The sequence below is a fragment of the Fonsecaea nubica genome, assembly GCF_001646965.1.
Source record: "Fonsecaea nubica strain CBS 269.64 chromosome Unknown Scaff48, whole genome shotgun sequence".
Taxonomy (NCBI): domain Eukaryota; kingdom Fungi; phylum Ascomycota; class Eurotiomycetes; order Chaetothyriales; family Herpotrichiellaceae; genus Fonsecaea; species Fonsecaea nubica.
The window spans coordinates 99351-117412 of record NW_019173721.1 but is presented as its reverse complement, the minus strand read 5'-3'; the positions used below and the strand labels follow the sequence as shown (position 1 = coordinate 117412).

General features: G+C 52.7%; 6 protein-coding genes across 6 annotated transcripts; 5 read left to right on the top strand and 1 right to left on the bottom strand.

Moving 5' to 3' along the window:
• Positions 1–201: 201 nt before the first annotated feature.
• AYO20_07112 (hypothetical protein) lies at positions 202–3231 on the top strand (the record flags this gene model as incomplete). Its single annotated transcript, XM_022645399.1, has 1 exon — positions 202–3231. One exon carries the CDS (start codon positions 202–204, stop codon positions 3229–3231), a length of 3030 nt encoding a protein of 1009 aa, XP_022498617.1.
• Positions 3232–4809: 1578 nt separating this feature from the next.
• AYO20_07111 (hypothetical protein) lies at positions 4810–5973 on the top strand (the record flags this gene model as incomplete). Its single annotated transcript, XM_022645398.1, has 6 exons — positions 4810–4937; positions 4987–5053; positions 5111–5601; positions 5651–5738; positions 5796–5842; positions 5892–5973. The coding sequence occupies 6 exons, from the start codon at positions 4810–4812 to the stop codon at positions 5971–5973; spliced, it is 903 nt and encodes a 300-aa protein (XP_022498616.1).
• Positions 5974–8367: 2394 nt separating this feature from the next.
• On the top strand, positions 8368–10159 carry AYO20_07110 (hypothetical protein; the record flags this gene model as incomplete). The annotated part of the gene is made up of 6 exons (XM_022645397.1): positions 8368–8464; positions 8602–8785; positions 8842–9113; positions 9173–9282; positions 9337–9476; positions 9553–10159. The coding sequence occupies 6 exons, from the start codon at positions 8368–8370 to the stop codon at positions 10157–10159; spliced, it is 1410 nt and encodes a 469-aa protein (XP_022498615.1).
• A 1893-nt stretch (positions 10160–12052) lies between these two features.
• AYO20_07109 (hypothetical protein) lies at positions 12053–13978 on the top strand (the record flags this gene model as incomplete). The annotated part of the gene is made up of 1 exon (XM_022645396.1): positions 12053–13978. The coding sequence occupies one exon, from the start codon at positions 12053–12055 to the stop codon at positions 13976–13978; it is 1926 nt and encodes a 641-aa protein (XP_022498614.1).
• A 1072-nt stretch (positions 13979–15050) lies between these two features.
• AYO20_07108 (hypothetical protein) lies at positions 15051–16505 on the bottom strand (the record flags this gene model as incomplete). The annotated part of the gene is made up of 1 exon (XM_022645395.1): positions 15051–16505. The coding sequence occupies one exon, from the start codon at positions 16503–16505 to the stop codon at positions 15051–15053; it is 1455 nt and encodes a 484-aa protein (XP_022498613.1).
• Positions 16506–16969: 464 nt separating this feature from the next.
• Positions 16970–17904, top strand: AYO20_07107 (hypothetical protein; the record flags this gene model as incomplete). The annotated part of the gene is made up of 3 exons (XM_022645394.1): positions 16970–17148; positions 17204–17221; positions 17280–17904. The coding sequence occupies 3 exons, from the start codon at positions 16970–16972 to the stop codon at positions 17902–17904; spliced, it is 822 nt and encodes a 273-aa protein (XP_022498612.1).
• Between the last annotated feature and the right edge of the window lie 158 nt (positions 17905–18062).

Sequence of the window (18062 nt, the reverse complement as noted above, 5' to 3'; positions counted from 1 at the left end):
TACCCCACCTACAGCGAAAACCGCGTTTCGGCGCGAGTCATTCGTCGGTTTGATCCAAAGCTGTCTGCTCAAGGAAAATTCCTCTCCCAGTTTCCACGCCCTAGGCTGTTTCTTCTACAGATACATGGGTGGCTGACTGACTGACTAGTGTTTGGTTGCTGTGCCGGTCGATTGGCTTGTTGGCATGGTATTACAAGTGCTATGCCAGCACCTCTGAAAGATGCGGCCAAATTTCTGAAGAGCACCCTCCGTCTCCCCTCGTCGACGTTCCCACCGCGACCCAGGCCCGCGGACCTCGCCAGATACCTCCCAAGATGCACAGATGACCTCTACGCCTGGCAGCGCCGGGAGAGGCCTGCTTCAGACACCTTTGTTCTCCACGATGGGCCGCCGTACGCGAACGGGGATCTGCACGTCGGGCACGCCCTCAACAAGATCGTCAAGGATATCATTTCTCGCTCCAGGCTGGCTGAGGGCCGAAGAGTGGACTATGTCCCTGGCTGGGACTGTCATGGGTTGCCGATCGAGCTCAAGGCTCTGGAGAAGCACGGCTGGGAGCGGGGACAGGGCGTCGACGCCGTCTCGATACGGAGTGCCGCAAGAAAGTTTGCATACAAGACGGTGGAAAAGCAGATGGCTGATTTCAGGTCGTGGGCTGTCATGGGCGACTGGGACAATCACTGGAAGACCATGCAGAAGGATTTCGAGCTGCGGCAATTGGCAGTGTTTCGAGCAATGGTCCAGTACGGGTTGATATATCGCAAGCACAAGCCCGTCTACTGGTCCCCTTCCTCTGGGACAGCTCTTGCGGAAGCCGAGCTGGAGTATCAGGACGACCATGTCTCTTCTGCGGCCTTGGTCAAGTTCCCTCTAGACCTGTTCGGACCTTTCTCGGATGGACCTGTACATGCCTTGATTTGGACAACCACGCCCTGGACTCTCCCGGCAAATCAGGCCATCGCCGTCAACACATCTCTCCCATATTGTCTTGTCAGATCAGCTACTCATGGTACACTTCTTGTGGCCCGGTCGAGGCTAGAGTACCTTGAGGAGTGCATTGGAGAGTCCGTGGAAGTCGTCATGGAAGATGTTCCTTCTGAAGTGCTGTTGCAGAGCACTTATTCTGGTCTTCACCATTTTGGGAGAGAAGCAGCAAATCGTCCCATCGTTCATGCAGACTTCGTGTCCGCTGACAGTGGCACCGGACTCGTGCACTGCGCTCCAGGTCATGGTCTGGAAGACTATGAAGCCCTGCAGCCCCTGATCAAAGCTTCCACTGTTTCTGTGAAAGCCCCGGTGGACAATTCTGGGTGCTTTGATGACACCGCATCACCCGAGGATCCCAGCCTCCTTGCTGGACAAGACGTGTTCAAACAGGGTAACGACAGCATCCTCCAGCTTTTGCGAGCCAACAACCGACTAGTCCACCAGCATCGCTACGTCCACAAGTATCCTATCGACTGGCGGACCAAAGAGCCAGTCATCATTCGTGCAACAGCTCAATGGTTTGCGGACGTCTCCAAGATCAGGACCGACGCACTCAACTCTCTCGATGCCGTAAAGTTTCTCCCAGACACAGGCAAAGCGCGGTTGCGCAGTTTTGTCGCGAATCGGAGCGAGTGGTGCATCTCCCGACAACGCTCTTGGGGCGTTCCGATTCCGGCCATATACCACAAGAGCACGGGTGAAGCAGTCCTGACATCCCAGAGTATTGATCACATCATCAAAACCATCAACGAACGCGGTATCGATGCCTGGTGGTCCGATCCTCAAGACAGCAGCCAATGGATAGTCCCAGGGTTGCCAGGAGTCGCTTCAGACTACATTCGGGGCACTGACACAATGGATGTCTGGTTTGACAGTGGAACCAGCTGGACTTTTATGCTCAAGGACGACCTACTCTCTTTGGGCTCTACATCACAACCGACGCCCATCGCCGATGTCTATCTCGAAGGCACTGATCAACACAGAGGGTGGTTTCAGTCGAGCCTTCTCACGAATATTGCATTCCAGAAGTCTCTCCAGTCAGCCTCGAACCCCAATTCCCCTGTGGAATATCAACCACATGCTCCGTTTCGCGTTCTCGCGACCCATGGTTTCACTCTAGACGGCCAAGGCAAGAAGATGAGCAAATCGCTCGGCAACGTTATCAGCCCTAGTCAGATGATTTCGGGATTCGCCGCCCCTACGAAACAATCAAAGCAGAAGCGCGAAGTCCATCCGCTCGGTCCAGACGCGTTACGACTGTGGGCAGCGTCCAGTGAGTGGACCAAGGACGTGGTGATTAGCGAAACTGTCGTGTCGTCTGTCCACGGCATGCTTGACAAGTTCCGCTTGACCTTCAAGATGCTGTTAGGAATGCTGGCAGATTTCAATCCTGAGCTTCTCGTTCCGTATGAGCGGATGTCTCGACTGGATCAAATCGCACTGCATCATCTTTTTCTGACGTTCAGCTCCGTCCGCAAAGCATACGCTGACTTTGAGTTCCACAAAGCCTCTGGCTCGATATATCGATGGGTGACAACTGATCTTTCGAGCTTCTACTTTGAGGGCATCAAGGATGTGATCTACTGCGATATGCCTGTGAGTGCACGGCGCCTAAGTGCCCAGACCGCACTTCATCACATTCTTTGCCATTTCCAGAACATGCTTGGACCCATAACGCCGTTGCTGGTGGAAGAAAGTTGGGAGCATAGCCCGGAGAAGTACAAGAAGACATTAGAGCACCCCTTGAGACGAATATGGTCACATCTGTCAGAGGAGTGGTACGATCAGTCACTCGAGGCTTTGCTACCCCATATCGCTGCTATCAACTCAAGCGTCAAAGCCGCTCAAGAGACAGCGCGAACACAGAAACTTATGGGACAGTCACTGGCATCCGATGTCACCATCTATCTGCAGAAGAGTGCGGACATTTCGAGCATTCCGAAAGATACATGGAAAGAACTCTTGGTCGTGTCCTCTGCCGAAATAATCACAACAGAGATCAATGAGTTGGATTCTCCAGAGTCAAGTGTAGACTCTCGCTCGGATTGGTCATTCACAAGTGATGTTGTCTCAACAGAGGGCGAAAAGATGGGGAGGGTGGTTGTCCAGAGTCCTCATGGTCTCAAGTGCGATCGGTGCTGGAGGTATGTGGTGGAACCACAGGAACAGGAGAGGCCCGAAGCAAAAGAGGTACCCTTACTCTGTCACCGATGTACAGATGCAGTTACGGATTTCCAGAAATGAAGCGTTGGAAGATGTGAAGGTTAGTTGTACCAATTACCTAGATGTAGACTCACTCAGAATTGTACCAATAATACAAAAGTATCTGATCGCCGAGCCATGTTGCCATGTTTTGCAGGATATACTTTCCGATCCTTTCATGCTACCCGGAGGATAATCAATTTCCTGATAGTAATGGCTGGGGGCTTAAAGCCTAGGAGCGTACTGCGTGAAAGCACGAGATCGTCTTGCAGCTGATGTTGGTGGCCCGATCGCAGCACCACTTTTGGAGATTCCATTTGCTAGGCGTGTCATGGGATCTTGTAGAATTGACTAGAGCTTGACGTGCAGCTTGCAGCCATTGGTGGACATTCCATCCTCGTCCGTTGCGGGGTAAAGGCCATGGCGCACTTGGGTGAATGACTAAGAGAAATTGTATCTTCCAGCACAGATGTTTTTGAAGAGAGGTGATTTTGAGATTTGTGAGACGGAGGGAAATGAGAGTGGTACAAGAGACACGCCTGAGGAGAGACGATGACCGATGACATGCCTGACCTTCTAACGATCTCAACAAGGTGAAGAGGTGGTAGCAATTTTCCTCATTCCGTCACCGCAGTTGCCAAATCCACAATTGATCGACGTCATGAAGTGCCGCTTGGCTGCTGGTGGCTCCTGCTGACTGGCCCAGACGGGTACAAGCACCTTCCCCAAGTACTCGTCCAACGAGAAGGTGAACCGCCCTTTTCCGACACCTGTCGAACTCGTGGTACCAAATAGATGCCACCTCCAGCTAGGTCACTTGGTTCCAGCGTCACAAAATGGTGCAATAACATGCTGTCGACACCTTCTCGTGCTTCATCTTCTCCTCACTGTTGGATGAAGGAGCAAAAGAAGCTGGTCACTGGCGGCGGATAGAGCCGCACCTAAGCAGCAGCTGGCAGACACCCCCTGTCTCGAAGGTACTTGGTACTTGATGAAGGAAGTTGGCTGGGTGTGGGTGTTGCCTGGAGTGATTGGCTTCTTTAACTAGAACCTAAACCTCCACCAGCCACACCCTTGTCGATGCACGCCCATGGTGCCTTTGTCCTACTGGTCCGTCTACCTCCCCCGCATCTACCTGCACACAATTGTTGTTTCTCTGTCACAAGAAGCATCCGAGTAACAAAAGTGAGGACCAGTCAACTCTCTTACTCTCTCCACAGGTCAATCAAAGGGTCTCGACCCATCTGATCACACGGCAGCTAGCCTTCCCAAAGAGTCAAGCCCGTGGTGGTATGACGACCGCCTGAGGATCCAATGAGTGGCATCCGAGTCTGAGGCGGGCAACAGGTATTGAATTCTTTTCGTCATCGCTGCTTCCTTCTGGCCATTCCATCACTTCTCTTTTGTTTCGACCAACGAACAAGCTTCCTTCCCCCCAGTTGCCCTTTTGACGTCTTTATGACTGCTGCCTTGAAAACTCCTACTTGAATTTCTCCATCTCTCCATCGTTCCTCACCTCTCTTCTGTCTCTCCAGTCTCGTTCAACTGCCAGCCTCATTGTTTGGTACTCGAGCATCAGACATCATTTTTTTGTAACGCTCTCATCTGCTACAAGCCAATATGATTGTCCATCCAGACATGTTGAAGACCGCACCCACAGCTTCCACCTCGGTGGCTCCTATCCCAACCGTCATCCCAACTCCTCCCATCTACCTCAAGGCCGGAGATGTCGGCCATAGAACTCTGTGGTATGCTATATCGTGTCTTTGATAGAAACTGGTTGTTCACAAATTCTAGGGTGGTGGTAGTCCTCATGGCCCTGTCTTCCCTTGCATTCTACGGCATGGCTTTCCGTGTTCCAGTTGTAAGTCCTCCTTGTTCGTCAGCATCTCCAGGCCTGTTCTGACAAGAATGATCACAGCAAAAAAGGCTCTTCCACATTCTGACCTCTTTCATCACGACCATCGCCTTCCTGTCTTACTTCGCCATGGCTACCGGAGATGGCCTCACGTTCGTCTCATACACTGTTACAGAGCACCACAAGAAAGTCCCAAATACTCATCAGGAATATCTTCGTGCTGTGTATTGGGCGAGATATATTGACTGGAGCATAACAACTCCTCTCCTACTCTTGGATCTCGCTCTCCTTGCAGGTCTGAGTGGCGCCAATATTCTGGTTGCTATCTTTGCCGACGTTGTTATGGTTCTTGCTGGACTATTTGCAGCTTTTGGCCAGGCCCATGACAGCCAGAAATGGGGCTGGTACGCTTGGGCCTGCATTGCGTTCCTCGTGATTGTCTACCAACTTGCCGCCAATGGTCGCGAGGCTGTGGCCAGCAAGGACAGCAAGACCAAAGCGTTCTATGCTTCGATTGCTGGATATACCCTCATTGTGTGGTTGCTCTACCCAATGTGAGTACCTGCAGATGTCCCATTTCTACCACTTACTGACAAACGACAGCATCTGGGGCCTTGCTGAGGGCGGTCACGTCATTGGCCTTGACTCCGAAATCATTGCTTATGCCGTCCTCGATATTCTTGCCAAGCCGGTGGGTTCCTTTGTTCCCTTTGATTGATGTCTCATGGCATCAGCTAATGAAGAACAGGTCTTCGGCTTCTGGCTTCTGTTCACCCACGACAGCATGTCAAGCACGTATGTGAAGCCGATCAACTGATTGTGGAATATTACTGACAACATGTAGCTCTCCGTCACTTGAAGGATTCTGGTCCCAGGGATTTGGCACCCAAGGAACTCTCCGAGTTGGTGATGACAGTGAAGCTTAAATGCGCTTGCTGACTTGGTCAGGTTGGTGATGAGGATTAACCACACCGTCGACAGCGGTCTTCGCTGAGATCAACCTGTGTCCTGAACTCGGAACGCGAGTCGCAACGACTTAACACAACTGAAGATGAACGTGAACTGGTGGAGAAGGGGCTAGTGGTAATGGAGGAGGACTGTGATGGTTGAATACGGGGGTATTGAGTGATGGATGATTTTGACGAAAAAGACGCAATAACTTCCTTTCTCTGGGCTGGCTTATAATATCACTAGGCGCAGCATTTCCGAGCTCACGATGCTCGATGAAGGCATTGTACAGTAGCACCCCTCATTGCTGGTATGACTGAAAAGCTGGGTCAAAGGCTGCATGATACAAATGACAGATTGATGTGAAAACAGATGCAACCCTCGAATCAGCAGATTCACTGTCTTTTTGACGAGCAGGTTTTCAACGGTATTACCTGCGGTCTCACAACACTCAGCACCATGGCTTCCTCGAAACTTCATATCAGAGGTCATTGGCTGAAGGTGTTGTGGCATGTAATAATCGAGGCTGATCACCCCTCGAGAATTCTGTAACCCTTTTTTTTTTGGCGCAGTCCGATGTTTCTCACTGGGTTCGCTCTCATCCTTTCCATTCTCACATATCTTCTTCTGCCGCTACTTTTTATCTGCCGGGAGTCATTCTCGTCCTACTGACGACCGCATCGGTCGACATTGTCATTTCTTCCGACTGATTTGTCCAGAGTGGGATACAATGCACTTCACGTTCTCGGTTGTCCTTGCCTGGATGGCAGTCTTAATCATCCGGGCCCACGCAGTGGCGACTTCACTCCTCGGGTATGCGAACCCAGTGTCTCTTCTCGTACAGTTCTCGAGTTAACATTGTCAGCACGCACGCAGCCACCCTGCCAAAAGCTGCGTACTGTACCACCACTGCGTACAGCGCACCAGTCATTCAAGGTGGTCCGACCAGCACTTACTACTCACTCACCACCTACACATCCCGTGTTTACGATTGCCATGGTTGTGGTACCGTCGTGGTCATGCCTTATGGTCACGTCTTTGTGGTGAGTGCTCATATTGGTGGACCTCCCCTTGACATGTCGTTCCAGCCAGACCGTCTCCCAAGTCCTAGTCGTTTTGCTGATGCTTTGGTGTAGCAGGAGACATTTACCACCACTGTGACTGCGACCAATGCAACCACTGTTACTCTTCCAAGATGTAAATCCACACCAGGTCCAGTCAGCATGACTACTCACAGTTGAAGTCGCGGGCTCTCAGTTGTGGGGTCGAAGTCTCTCGACACTGGCAAAAGGAGGGTGGCTGGAACGGACTGGGATTGACAGTGTTCATCTGCTGGAGGAGAACCTGTGCCGTTCGGCTAGAATGGTTTTTAGCATCGCAAGGTTAAGATCTGATGTGTCATGCGCTGGGAGTCGGAAACGTGGTTTGAGCGTCGGTCACCCAGGGCAGAACTATTCGGAACATTTGCTACAGCATAGTGCGACGGGCAACATGAAAGAGAAGAGCTAGACATATTGTCTATCACACAAAACATCCGCACTAATGATTCTTGACTTTGACTATTTCCCTCGCACGCCTCGACGCATAGGCTCAAGACGTACTACTTCGCCCCCAGCAGCACATGCTCATGGAGCGCAGCAATCCCTCGATCCGGTCACCCAAAAGCCCGAGCTAGCCTGATCGAACACACAGTGTCCAAACGCTCACACACATGGTCTAGGATGTCTTCGCTATGAGATTGACACCGCGACAGCGGGAAATGCAATGTTCGGTGTATCAAAGATCGAGGTTGATCAGCCTGTCAGTCAACTCAGTCTCTGCCGGAGGACACTCTCCCGAGCCTCGAGCAATTGGCTAGCATGTTGCCCAAGGAACGCTGCGATCGTGGGCTGCACGCTACCGTCTCATCGGGCCAACATCTGGCAGATGCAAGGTCAGCTTGGTCTTTTTGCTTTGTTGTGAGCCAACTGGACATTAGCTTCTCAGCCAATTTCATCAAACGCTCGAAAGAAGGACCATGCAAGTAATGACTTCGCTGTATCTCGGACCCGATTAAACCGAATGCTACCTCCCGACATCCACATGCCCTCCCTTTCTTTCCACTATGCCTCTTTTCCCAACATCCCACAAACCTGCCCCAGGTTTGCGGAGTGCTCTAATCCTTGCATGGGTCGATCCATTTCTCTGGTCTCTCGTGATGTTTGAGCAGGGCTGAGAGTTGTGGATGGATGGGGGTTTTTTCTCGCCACAAAATGCTTTCTCATCTCGGCATATATTGAAGCATTGACCTTCCCACCACGACCGCACGTTGTCTGTTCTGAAATACTCCCAGTCTCTGTGCCCGTGCTGTCGAATAGTCGAGGCCAGCAAAGATGACGTTCTACAAGCGCAAGATCACCGTCTCCGATGGAGAAATCACAAACGCTGCCCATCTCACCCTGAGGCAGTCGTTCTTGCCAAACTGCTTGGGTATGTCGATTCCATTCCCTACACAGTGTCTAACGCCCTGCGATGACTACGATGGTGATGGCACATACCTGTCACGCTTGGCCCAGATCAAATTCGACATCTCGGCCATCCTCCAACCGTTGCTAACTGTGACCCAGTCACCATTCTCTTCTTTCTATGGGGCTTTGCGTATGGACTTCTCGACGTGTTGAACAGCCATTTCCAGACCACGCTCAACATCACCGCTTCGAGATCTTCCGGCCTCCAAGCTGCTTATTTCGGAGCATATTTCCTCTGCCCGCTCACGATCTCGGGATGGATTCTGCGAAGATTTGGTTTCCGGTGAGAGGAGCACACCCCTGACGGAGTTGTTTATAGAGCTGATATACCGTGATCAGGATCACCTTCATGACAGGTCTGGCAGTTCTCGCTGTTGGATGTCTTCTCTTCTGGCCGAGCGGGGTGAAGAAATCCTTTGGCGGATTCTGCGGCTCCATGTTCGTGGTCGGTGCCGGGCTCAGCACGCTCGAGACGGCGGCCGACCCGTTCCTGTCCATCTGTGGACCGCCCAGATACAGTGAGATCCGACTGAACCTGGCTCAGGCGGTGCAAGGTGTTGGGAGTTTTGTGGCTCCGTTGCTGGCAAGCAGGGTGTTTTTCGCTCACACTGGTATGACGACCTTCCTCACAATTGGTGCACTGTGCGAGTGACTCACTGACGATCTTCAGTTGACACCAACCAGGGTCTCAGGAACGTGCAGTGGACATACCTAGGCGTTGCCGGGTTCGTGGGCGTCTTGATCGTTCTCTTCTTCTTGGCTCCGATGCCTGAAATCACGGTGAGTCTCGATCATGCTGTTGGCTCGCAGTTGTGGCTGACTCGTTGAACCTAGGACGCCGATATGCACCATCAAGAGCATGTCATTGCCGAATATAACCCTGGCCCGCTGCGCAAGCAGTACACTCTGTTCTTGGGCGTGTGGTCACAGTTCTGCTACGTGGGCGCTCAGGTCGCTGTTGCTGGATACTTTATGTGAGCCCAGGCCCTTTTCCCGTCGGCATCTGATTGTCCTGGAAGGAAAGCAGGCAAACACTGACACAGTGGTCAGCAACTTTGTCAAAGAAACAGGTCGATCGGCCGCCAACGCCTCGGACCTCCTCGCCGCTGCGCAAGGAATCTATGCCGCCAACCGGTTCATTGCCGGGTTTTTGATGATGATCCCGGCCGTGAAGCCGCGGTACATGCTCACCATCTACCTGGGCATGTGCTGCGTCATCTCGCTCATCGCGGGGCTCACGCGCGGCACGACCTCGGTGGCGTTCCTCATGCTGGTCTTTGTGTTTGAGAGCTGCTGCTTCGCCACCATCTTCACCATGTCCCTCCGCGGATTGGGGCGGCACACCAAGCGCGGCGGCTCGTGGCTCGTCGCCGCCATCTCTGGGGGTACCGTGTGGCCCAGCATGACCGGGGCGGTCGTCACCCGCTACAACGCCCACGTCGCCATGTTCATCCCCATGACGGGCTACATCGTCGGCATGGTCTTTCCCATCTACGTCAACCTGTACCAGCGCGAGAGGATGGACACGCATCGTGCCACCGAGGTCGGCATCGTCGTGCCCAGTGAGAAGGAGCTCGAGCTCGAGAGGCAGCAGAGTGTGGTAGGAGACGGGAAGCCTCAGGCGGTCGAGATTCGTGAGGACGCGGAGTTGAAGTGAGGAACCACCCGCACCCATGTGCTTGCTAGTCTGGGAAGACGCATGCGGACGTTGGGTTGTCCGTTCATGGTTCAATGCTCCTGTCCACCGGCCATCCTCGCTGTGAGTCTCTAATTCTGGAGCAATGAAGATAGCCAGACGTCAGAATTGATCAATGGAATACCTGGTACAAAGCACCACCCTTGGGCAGCCAAGTTTGACACGATTATTGCGACCTTGGCACGTTTGGCACTTTGCGGTCTCAAAGCCCATGGTCCGATCCCTCCTGAACCCCTTTATCGAAACTTCTCTGTTTGTTCTACTCGTATACCTTTGGCGTGTTTTCCTTGTCTTGTGTCGCTTCGCGTGGCGTCGGTTCCGTGTGTGTATTTCATTTCGCTTACGGGGGGAAGAAGATATTATCAAGAGAACCGGCCGACCCGTTTCAAAATGTCTCATTTTTTTCCTTTCAAGCCACAAGGGCAAAAAGAGTGTAAGACTGTGAGACGCTCCCTCTCTGAATTCTGATAGCTGGGTTCATTTGGTTGGGCAAGGCTCCAACACATGCCATCGCATATTTCCTGCCCTGTGTACTGAGGACCCTCGGATACGCTGTGGCTGGATATGACATGTGAACCAGCACCATTGTGGTCGAGGAGAAGGAGCATAGGGGAAAGGGGAAAGATTGTGTTAGACACAGAACCATGACAGGCCGCATCATGTGCCGTGTACGAGGTATAAGCACGAGGACAAGTACAAGTGGGGACCTGACCTACCTAAGTACCGAGTACCTATGTATTCATCGGGTGCAAGGCTCGTTCGTCTTGCTTATGCATGCATATATGAATGTCCCTGATTCTTCTCCGGTCATGGTGCGTTGACAATGAAAAGGCCGTCGACGAGCACAGGGTTACCAAGGCCAGTGCTCGCACTCACGAGCCGTCACTCAGCCAGGCATGCGAGGCAACATGATTCCGATACCAAGACATTGCCTTTCTCAGGGACATAATAGGTGCCTAAGTGACTGCACGGCTTTGCATACAAATAAGTAACCCAACGGCCCATATGGTAAGACGAGACTCGTCGATGATGGCGGCCTTCTCTCCGCTCACAGTCGAATCTGGTGTCTTGTATTGGTGGGAGGTGGTCTTCATACTTGGACAAGTATATCGTCCGTCCGTGGCACCAGGCTCTCATGATATTTGCATGCTTTATGCGGCATAGCGTGAATTTATGATGCTGCTGCCACGGCTGCCCGATCTTTGACGCTTGACGTGGCACTCGCTTCTCCAAGTACGAACTACTATATTTTCCGCTCTAACTTGGGCACTTCAAACTACAAATACCGTGTCGAAGAAATTTCTCCAAGTTCCCTGGAGATCAATCCTCTCTTTTTTTTTCCAACGGTAATTGTAGCGGACTCGCGGAGTCCCCCGCGACTGTGTCTCCACAAGCTGTTGGCAAGGCTGAGACGCGGGTGGTCGGTGGCAGTGCAGTGCCGTTGATTCTCAGGGTCGCCTGTGGCTGTGTCCTGCGCAATTAAATTCAGCCGCCCGACGATCGAACTGACAACATTATTCGACCCAGCCCCCCCTTTGCTTGGTTTGCGTCTTCGCTCATTCCAGGTCCAGGACGTGCAAATCAATCTAAACTAGCCAGACGACACGACACGGTCCCGCCCTTGCCAGCATCACTCCCCAGCACCGGCGTCTGAGAACCGCCCGTAAAGCAACACCTCCGCCGAGTCCTTTCAGCCGCCCAAGGCTGCGTCGAAGTCTGCTGCTCCTCCACAGTGACAAAGTCAGAGTGTATCACAACAAGCCCTTCACCGGTCGACGCATTGAAGCCCCATTGGAGAGCGCACGCTTCTAGAAGCCCCGGCACCTTGAGGGCCGGTACAGTCGTCCGGTCAAGATGCTGTTACAAGAGGTGGTCATGGACAGCGACTCGAACCAGCCGCAAGAAATACACGAAAGGCACTCGGTCCCTCCCACAAAATTCTCCAGATCAGATGTGGCTTTCCCTCTGGTAACGCCCCGGAAGCGGGCTCCCTCTGTTGCTTCGGTTGTCGACCTGGGCGTCGAGTCGTCACAGCCGGACGGACAGACGATTGGTGTGGTGACCATTCGGGGGGCGACGTCGCCATCGGTAAACGGTGGAGATTCGTGTCGAGAAAAGGACAAGGAAATGTCTGGCGCCGGCCAAGAATGCAGTGCTAAACCTCACTCGTCGTCGCTGACTGACCTGCCGCTCGAAGTTCAAGGGAAAGTCCTCGACTTCATTTTCGGGGATATGCATTCCGTCTATGCTGGATCAACATCGCTGCGGGGCAAGAGCGTTTCGTCCCTGATGCGACATCCCCGGAGGAAAGCCGTCTCCGATCTTGCACTTGTGTCACCTACCTGGCGCGAAATGGTTCAAGAGCGCATCTATCGTCACATCAAGATCAAGGGCACTCGAGCAGGCGTGAAAGACTCCGAGTTCTTCTTCAGCTCTCACTCGCATCTGAGAAAGCTTGTTCGGCACATTGAATTTTGGGTGCCTGTCTGGGGAGACAAGGCGCCCTTCCACGACCTTGCCGTCAACCCTCTGCTACCCAGGCCGGCAGAACGCAACAATGGCTCCTATCAACTTGCGCATCAAGCAAACGAGAGAGATCTGATTCCAGCCACCGACCTACTCAGCTTCAGCTTCAAACTATGCGCCTACTCGGCAACGCTGTCGGAGATTTTCGCCCACATCAACGGCTTCTTCCCCCACGCTCGTGTCTTTACACTCGAAGGCGGCCACTGCAAGAAGTCCAACATGATTCGGCACTTTCCAAAAACCCTGTTCCCCGACCCCAACCAGCGACTGGACAAACTACCAAATATACGCACCTTCGCCATGCGAGGTGCTTGGAATATCATGCGGAACTATCAACATTGGAAGACAATCGAAGACGCTCTGCCGAATGTTGAGGAGTGGCATTGCGGTTATGCGAGACCTCGGGTCGAAGCGGACCTCACGATCAACGAAATCCTGACATACCTCCCCTCTAGACTCCGCCATGTCAACATCTCTCTTGATGGCATGTACAGCAAAGACACAACATTAGGCTCAAGCTTTGGCACCGGGTCGAGTAACCTGAAAACACATCTCTGCGACCACCTAGGCCCTGTCCTGCCCCAACTCGAGTCGCTCTCATTCACGGGAAAGATTTGCGAGTGTCTGTGGACCAGTGCTTTGTCTGCACTCTCTTCTCAACCGGCCACCGCAGCGCCTCCAAGGCTCAAACATCTCGAAATAGTGGTAAAGGCATGTTGTCGTCAACGAACCATGGGCACCGACCCTATTACGGGAGAACCACTTGTTCATGAACTGGGTGGTGTCATCGCCGACGGTGCTGGCATCACAAATCTAGTCTTCATCAAGGCTTTTGAACGCCTTGTCCTCAACACCATCGAAGCCCTACCCTTCTTTCCGAATTTGGAGTATGTGAGAATCCGATACATCGACTTGGATTCCCCTTGCACGTTGCTGAACCCGTACTGGCTTCTGGAAAAGGGCCAGGTGTATGGCGTTTGGAACGAGGAGATCGTCGAGAGGCTGAGTGAGTTGATGCCTGACATCGAGTACGTGGAGTTGGGTGAGGGGATAGAGTGTGCACCAACCTACCACAAGCGATCAAGTTCTTCCAATCCTCCCTCAACCGGGGTGGGAGGTCCGCCTCCTGATGGTGGACTCGGACCGGCAACACCCCCAGGGGTTATACTACCTAGCAGTCTTTATCCAAAGTGGAAGCCACGGAGTATCAAGACAAGCAGCTATAAAATCGTTGCCGACGCGAGGGGGGGTTGATTGATGCTTTGTTTTTACCGCTGTCTTTCCATATAGCACCAGAGGAGCGTGACGGCCTTTCCAACAGCCTCGAGAACATTATATGGGGTGTTTGAGGAAGACGGGGCCTTGTGCATCCTCCACTATTGTCGACCACGAAGTCTAATTTTTGCATATTCTGGACGGATGGACGGAATGGTCAGCAAATGATTGATCACATGCATGCGAGCCTGTCACGAGCTGTGTTTATTTATGTATTGACATGATGAGGAAATTCGACGGCAAAGTGCGACAATTAGCATATTGGGTTCGGGCGGGCCAAACGTCAAAGAAAAGTTTTCTTGCTTAGGTCTGGAGCTATTTCTTGCTTGTCTGCGTCCAGCTGTCGTCGAATCTGCAATCGAGGTGTCTTTTGTTCATCATCTCTTGTCTATTGTGCCGAGTAGGAGCACTAGCACGGGCGATTGTTTGTTCCTCTACCGTGTTGTTTGTGGTTGCCTGACGCTTTCCTCTTTGCCTTATGGTTATCATCACGGCGCGGCTCAGCTTGTCTTGTCTTGTCTCGTCAGGAGAAAAGAGCGAGGCGGCAGGGAGGGAGGGGGGTCGCGCTTCTGGGTTCAACGAGTGTCGACATTTTGGTCCGTGGAGTTTGCTGAACGTGCCTTGTCTTGTCTGGTCTGATCCGGTCTGGCCCGACTACAAGGATGTGATTCGATACTGTTTTCGCTGCGTGTTGTGGGATTTTGGGCAAGCGAATGGAAACGGAATTGGGAAATGGGAATTGGAAATGGGCGGGTCTCTTTTGGATGGCAGATCAAATCCCAGAATTGAGCGAGCACCAGTGGGCGGGAAATACTTGTGGGAAGGCAGGCAGGAAGGCAGGCGCACTTGAGGGTCATAATATTTCTTCAGAGGCAAGGTAACCACCCAAAAGTTCAGATATATTTTCTTCAGATCCTCGTATCACGGTCTCGTGCCGCTTTCTTTATAATTCGCTGGTGGTGACAATACTTGTACAATCCCTCTGTCCTTGGGGAAAAAACCTCTATTGTGTCGGTATGTTGAGTCTATAAGACCCAGATGCCGGCTGGGCTCAGTTGCTCTTCAACACTCGATCCCTCGGCCCCAAATGCACACTGGTCATAGCACTCGTGTCGATACTGGCATTCCCGCGCGGCCTGTGGCCGGTTGGCCTCACCTTGAGGTCAGAGACGCTCGCAGAAGACCCCGTTCCAGGGACCGTTATTTCTAGGGATGAGGCCTTCACCCCTCGTTGCACGGTGGCGCTCGCCTTCGAGGTTCTCGAGCCGTCGACAACGTCGCCCACCACAACCCCTAATATCCAGCAATTGATCCCGAAGAAGGCGAGGCTCGCTGCGAAAAGGCCGGGGACAAACGTGCTCTTCCCCAAGAACTCGAGTTGATAGCCCTGTTGTAGCCAGAGTGCTTGTCCGAGGACCCACAGGACTAATGCCGTCGTCCCCAGCATAGGCCGCGCAAGTAACGACGAGTTGGGGAGGTACAGGGGCAGAAAGATGAGGTACCAGAGGAAATACTGTGACGTGCAGACTTTGTTGAATGTCACAAAAGCGAGGGTCTGGGCCAACATCGTTGTTGGGAGATCGCGCTTTGCTAGGCCGAGAGGGATGAGTATCGTGGACAGGAGGAGTTGGGGAATGAAGGCGAAGGACTCGAAGGAGATCGAGGAGCGCAGGTTGGCAAACGTTGGGTGCGCTGACTGCGCCGAGGAGAGGTAAAGAAGGGTATTGTACGGGGAGAAATTGTGGCGGTGATCGATCCTGGTCAAGTGATGGAGAAACGTGTGTTGGAGGAATGGAAAGCCGTAAATATTGTACATGAGGAGGTTGAGCGCAGAAAAGGTTGATATCGACGTCAAAAGCAGCACAATGCGGCTCCTGTTGACGAATTGCAAAACGACCTGCAATATATTGGTTGCGGACGGACTGGAAGGGGTTTCCAGCGCCCACAGCATGCTCGCTCCGTAAATGAAAGGGTATATTTTGAAGTGAACACACGTTCCCAGCAGTAGTCCTGACAGAATGGTTTTGTTGGTCTCAAAGGCCCAGAGCAGAGCCATGACCAGAACGCAGAGGAGGCCTTCACTGCTTCCGCGTGTACTGATGTTCGCGACCATCGGGTTCAGGAGCCACACCGCCGCATATTTCAGAGCCCGTTGCTCTTCCAGGCCTTGCCTCTTCAAAAGGCGGAGAATGAGCCATCCTGCGATGAGATCAGACGAGGCAAACAGCGCCTTGCCGAAGTGGAACCACAATCCTCCCCAGCTGGTGGGTAGCAGAATCCATGCTAGAAGGGGTGTGTATCGGTATGTGGCGCGATCGTATGGAGACGCATGCCTCGACACAGCGCGGGCGGCGTCCGTGAAGACGTAATAGTCAATGTCCGTATATTTCAGGGCAGAAACCGAGTCCTGGTATATGCCGTAGATGAGCAGGGCGGCCCGAAGGAGGAAGGCTGAGGTGAAGACGGCAGTCCGCGATGAGAGGAGGGAGTGGAAGAGTGAAGCCATGAGGCTGGCAGCATGCCTCGTGTTGCTCCTCGAGGACGAGGCAGGCTCAAAGTCAGGTGTCCCTCGTCAGGCTGAGGGCGTCAACGACTTGAACAGGTGTTGGTTCAGTCAAGAGGAATTCTGGATCGCAGTTTGATGTGCATTGGGGAATTTTGTGCAAGTCTCCGCAGGGTTGCCGCATTAGTTAGTGCCTGCCCTGCCCTTTGCCAGACGAACTGGCGTTTTGTCAGAGCCTTGGATAGCTGGACTTCAGACACAGTTCATCTGCACCAGTTAGGAGACCAGCACCAGAAAAGACACTGTTCAGATATCTTCACAGAGACCGTCAACTTGAACTCGACACAACATAACCCCGGACATTCCTTAAAGCAGCAAGAGAAACCAGTGCTTCAGTAGTATTTTCGTCACCCGCTTCTGAACCAGGTGGGTGTCCCTGTTCGCCCTCGCAATCTCAAAGGTTCATCATGGCAGGGGTGAAAAGAAGGCACGACGGAATGGTAGAGAATGAGTCGTCTCAGTCCGAGACGAAGTCACCATATCTCCCCGTGTTCGAAGCTTTCCGGGCCCAACTCGACGAGCACCATGACCGCAGAGAAAGGATCATCAAAGTGTCGAGGGACGTGACGGCGCAGAGTAAAAAGATGTGAGTTTGATGCACTTGTTTTTCGTCGTTCTGTCTCTAATCAAAGCGTCGGCAGTATATTTGCATTGCAAAGGTGAGACAACAATGACCCGCACTACCGATGGACAGCAGCTCACAGCTACAACCCGCAGAATTCGCGAGCTAGGCAAACCGATACATGCTTCGACGTCGAAGCAAACGACGCCCATGTATGCCACCATCAGAACCCTGTTACAGAGCATCGTCCCAGACCTTCAAGGCAGCAATGCGTATCGCTACCGCGCCAATATCAGTGCTGGACTCCAAGAGTTCATGGAAGCCGTCATTTTTCAGCACTACCTGGAGACTCAACAGGTCATGAGTTTTGAGGATGCTCAGACCCAGCTCCCCAACGGCATCTCACTCACTTACGACGACTATGCACTCGGGCTGTTCGATATGACGGGTGAATTGATGCGTTTCGCCATCACCTACATGGCCACAAACGGGCAGTTGCCTGGGATAGCAAGAGGAGCAGAGCCATCTCACAAGTCCTCCATCCTGGCGGATATGCAAGATCTGCGCACCGCTTTCGAAGCGCTGGACGCGACTAAAGCCTACAGCCTATCCAGAGATTTTGACAACAAGCTCAAGACCACGAGACAGTCCGTGGAGAAGGTAGAGAACGGCGTATACCACATGATTGTGAGAGGAAAGGAGAGACCCAAAGGCTGGAAACCAGATTTTTCGTCCGCGGATGTAGGACGGGACGGCGGAGAAGCCGTGGAGAGTCATTGAAAAGGCGTCCATCCTCAGATCGCAGGATACTGTACTCTCATGTCCACTCAAATGCTGGGCTATCTCGAGAGCTACTGAAGCATTTGGCCGTCGGTCATCCACTGACTGATTTCCATGATACCCATCACCTTGTATATCAGAATCAAGCAAGAAATCCA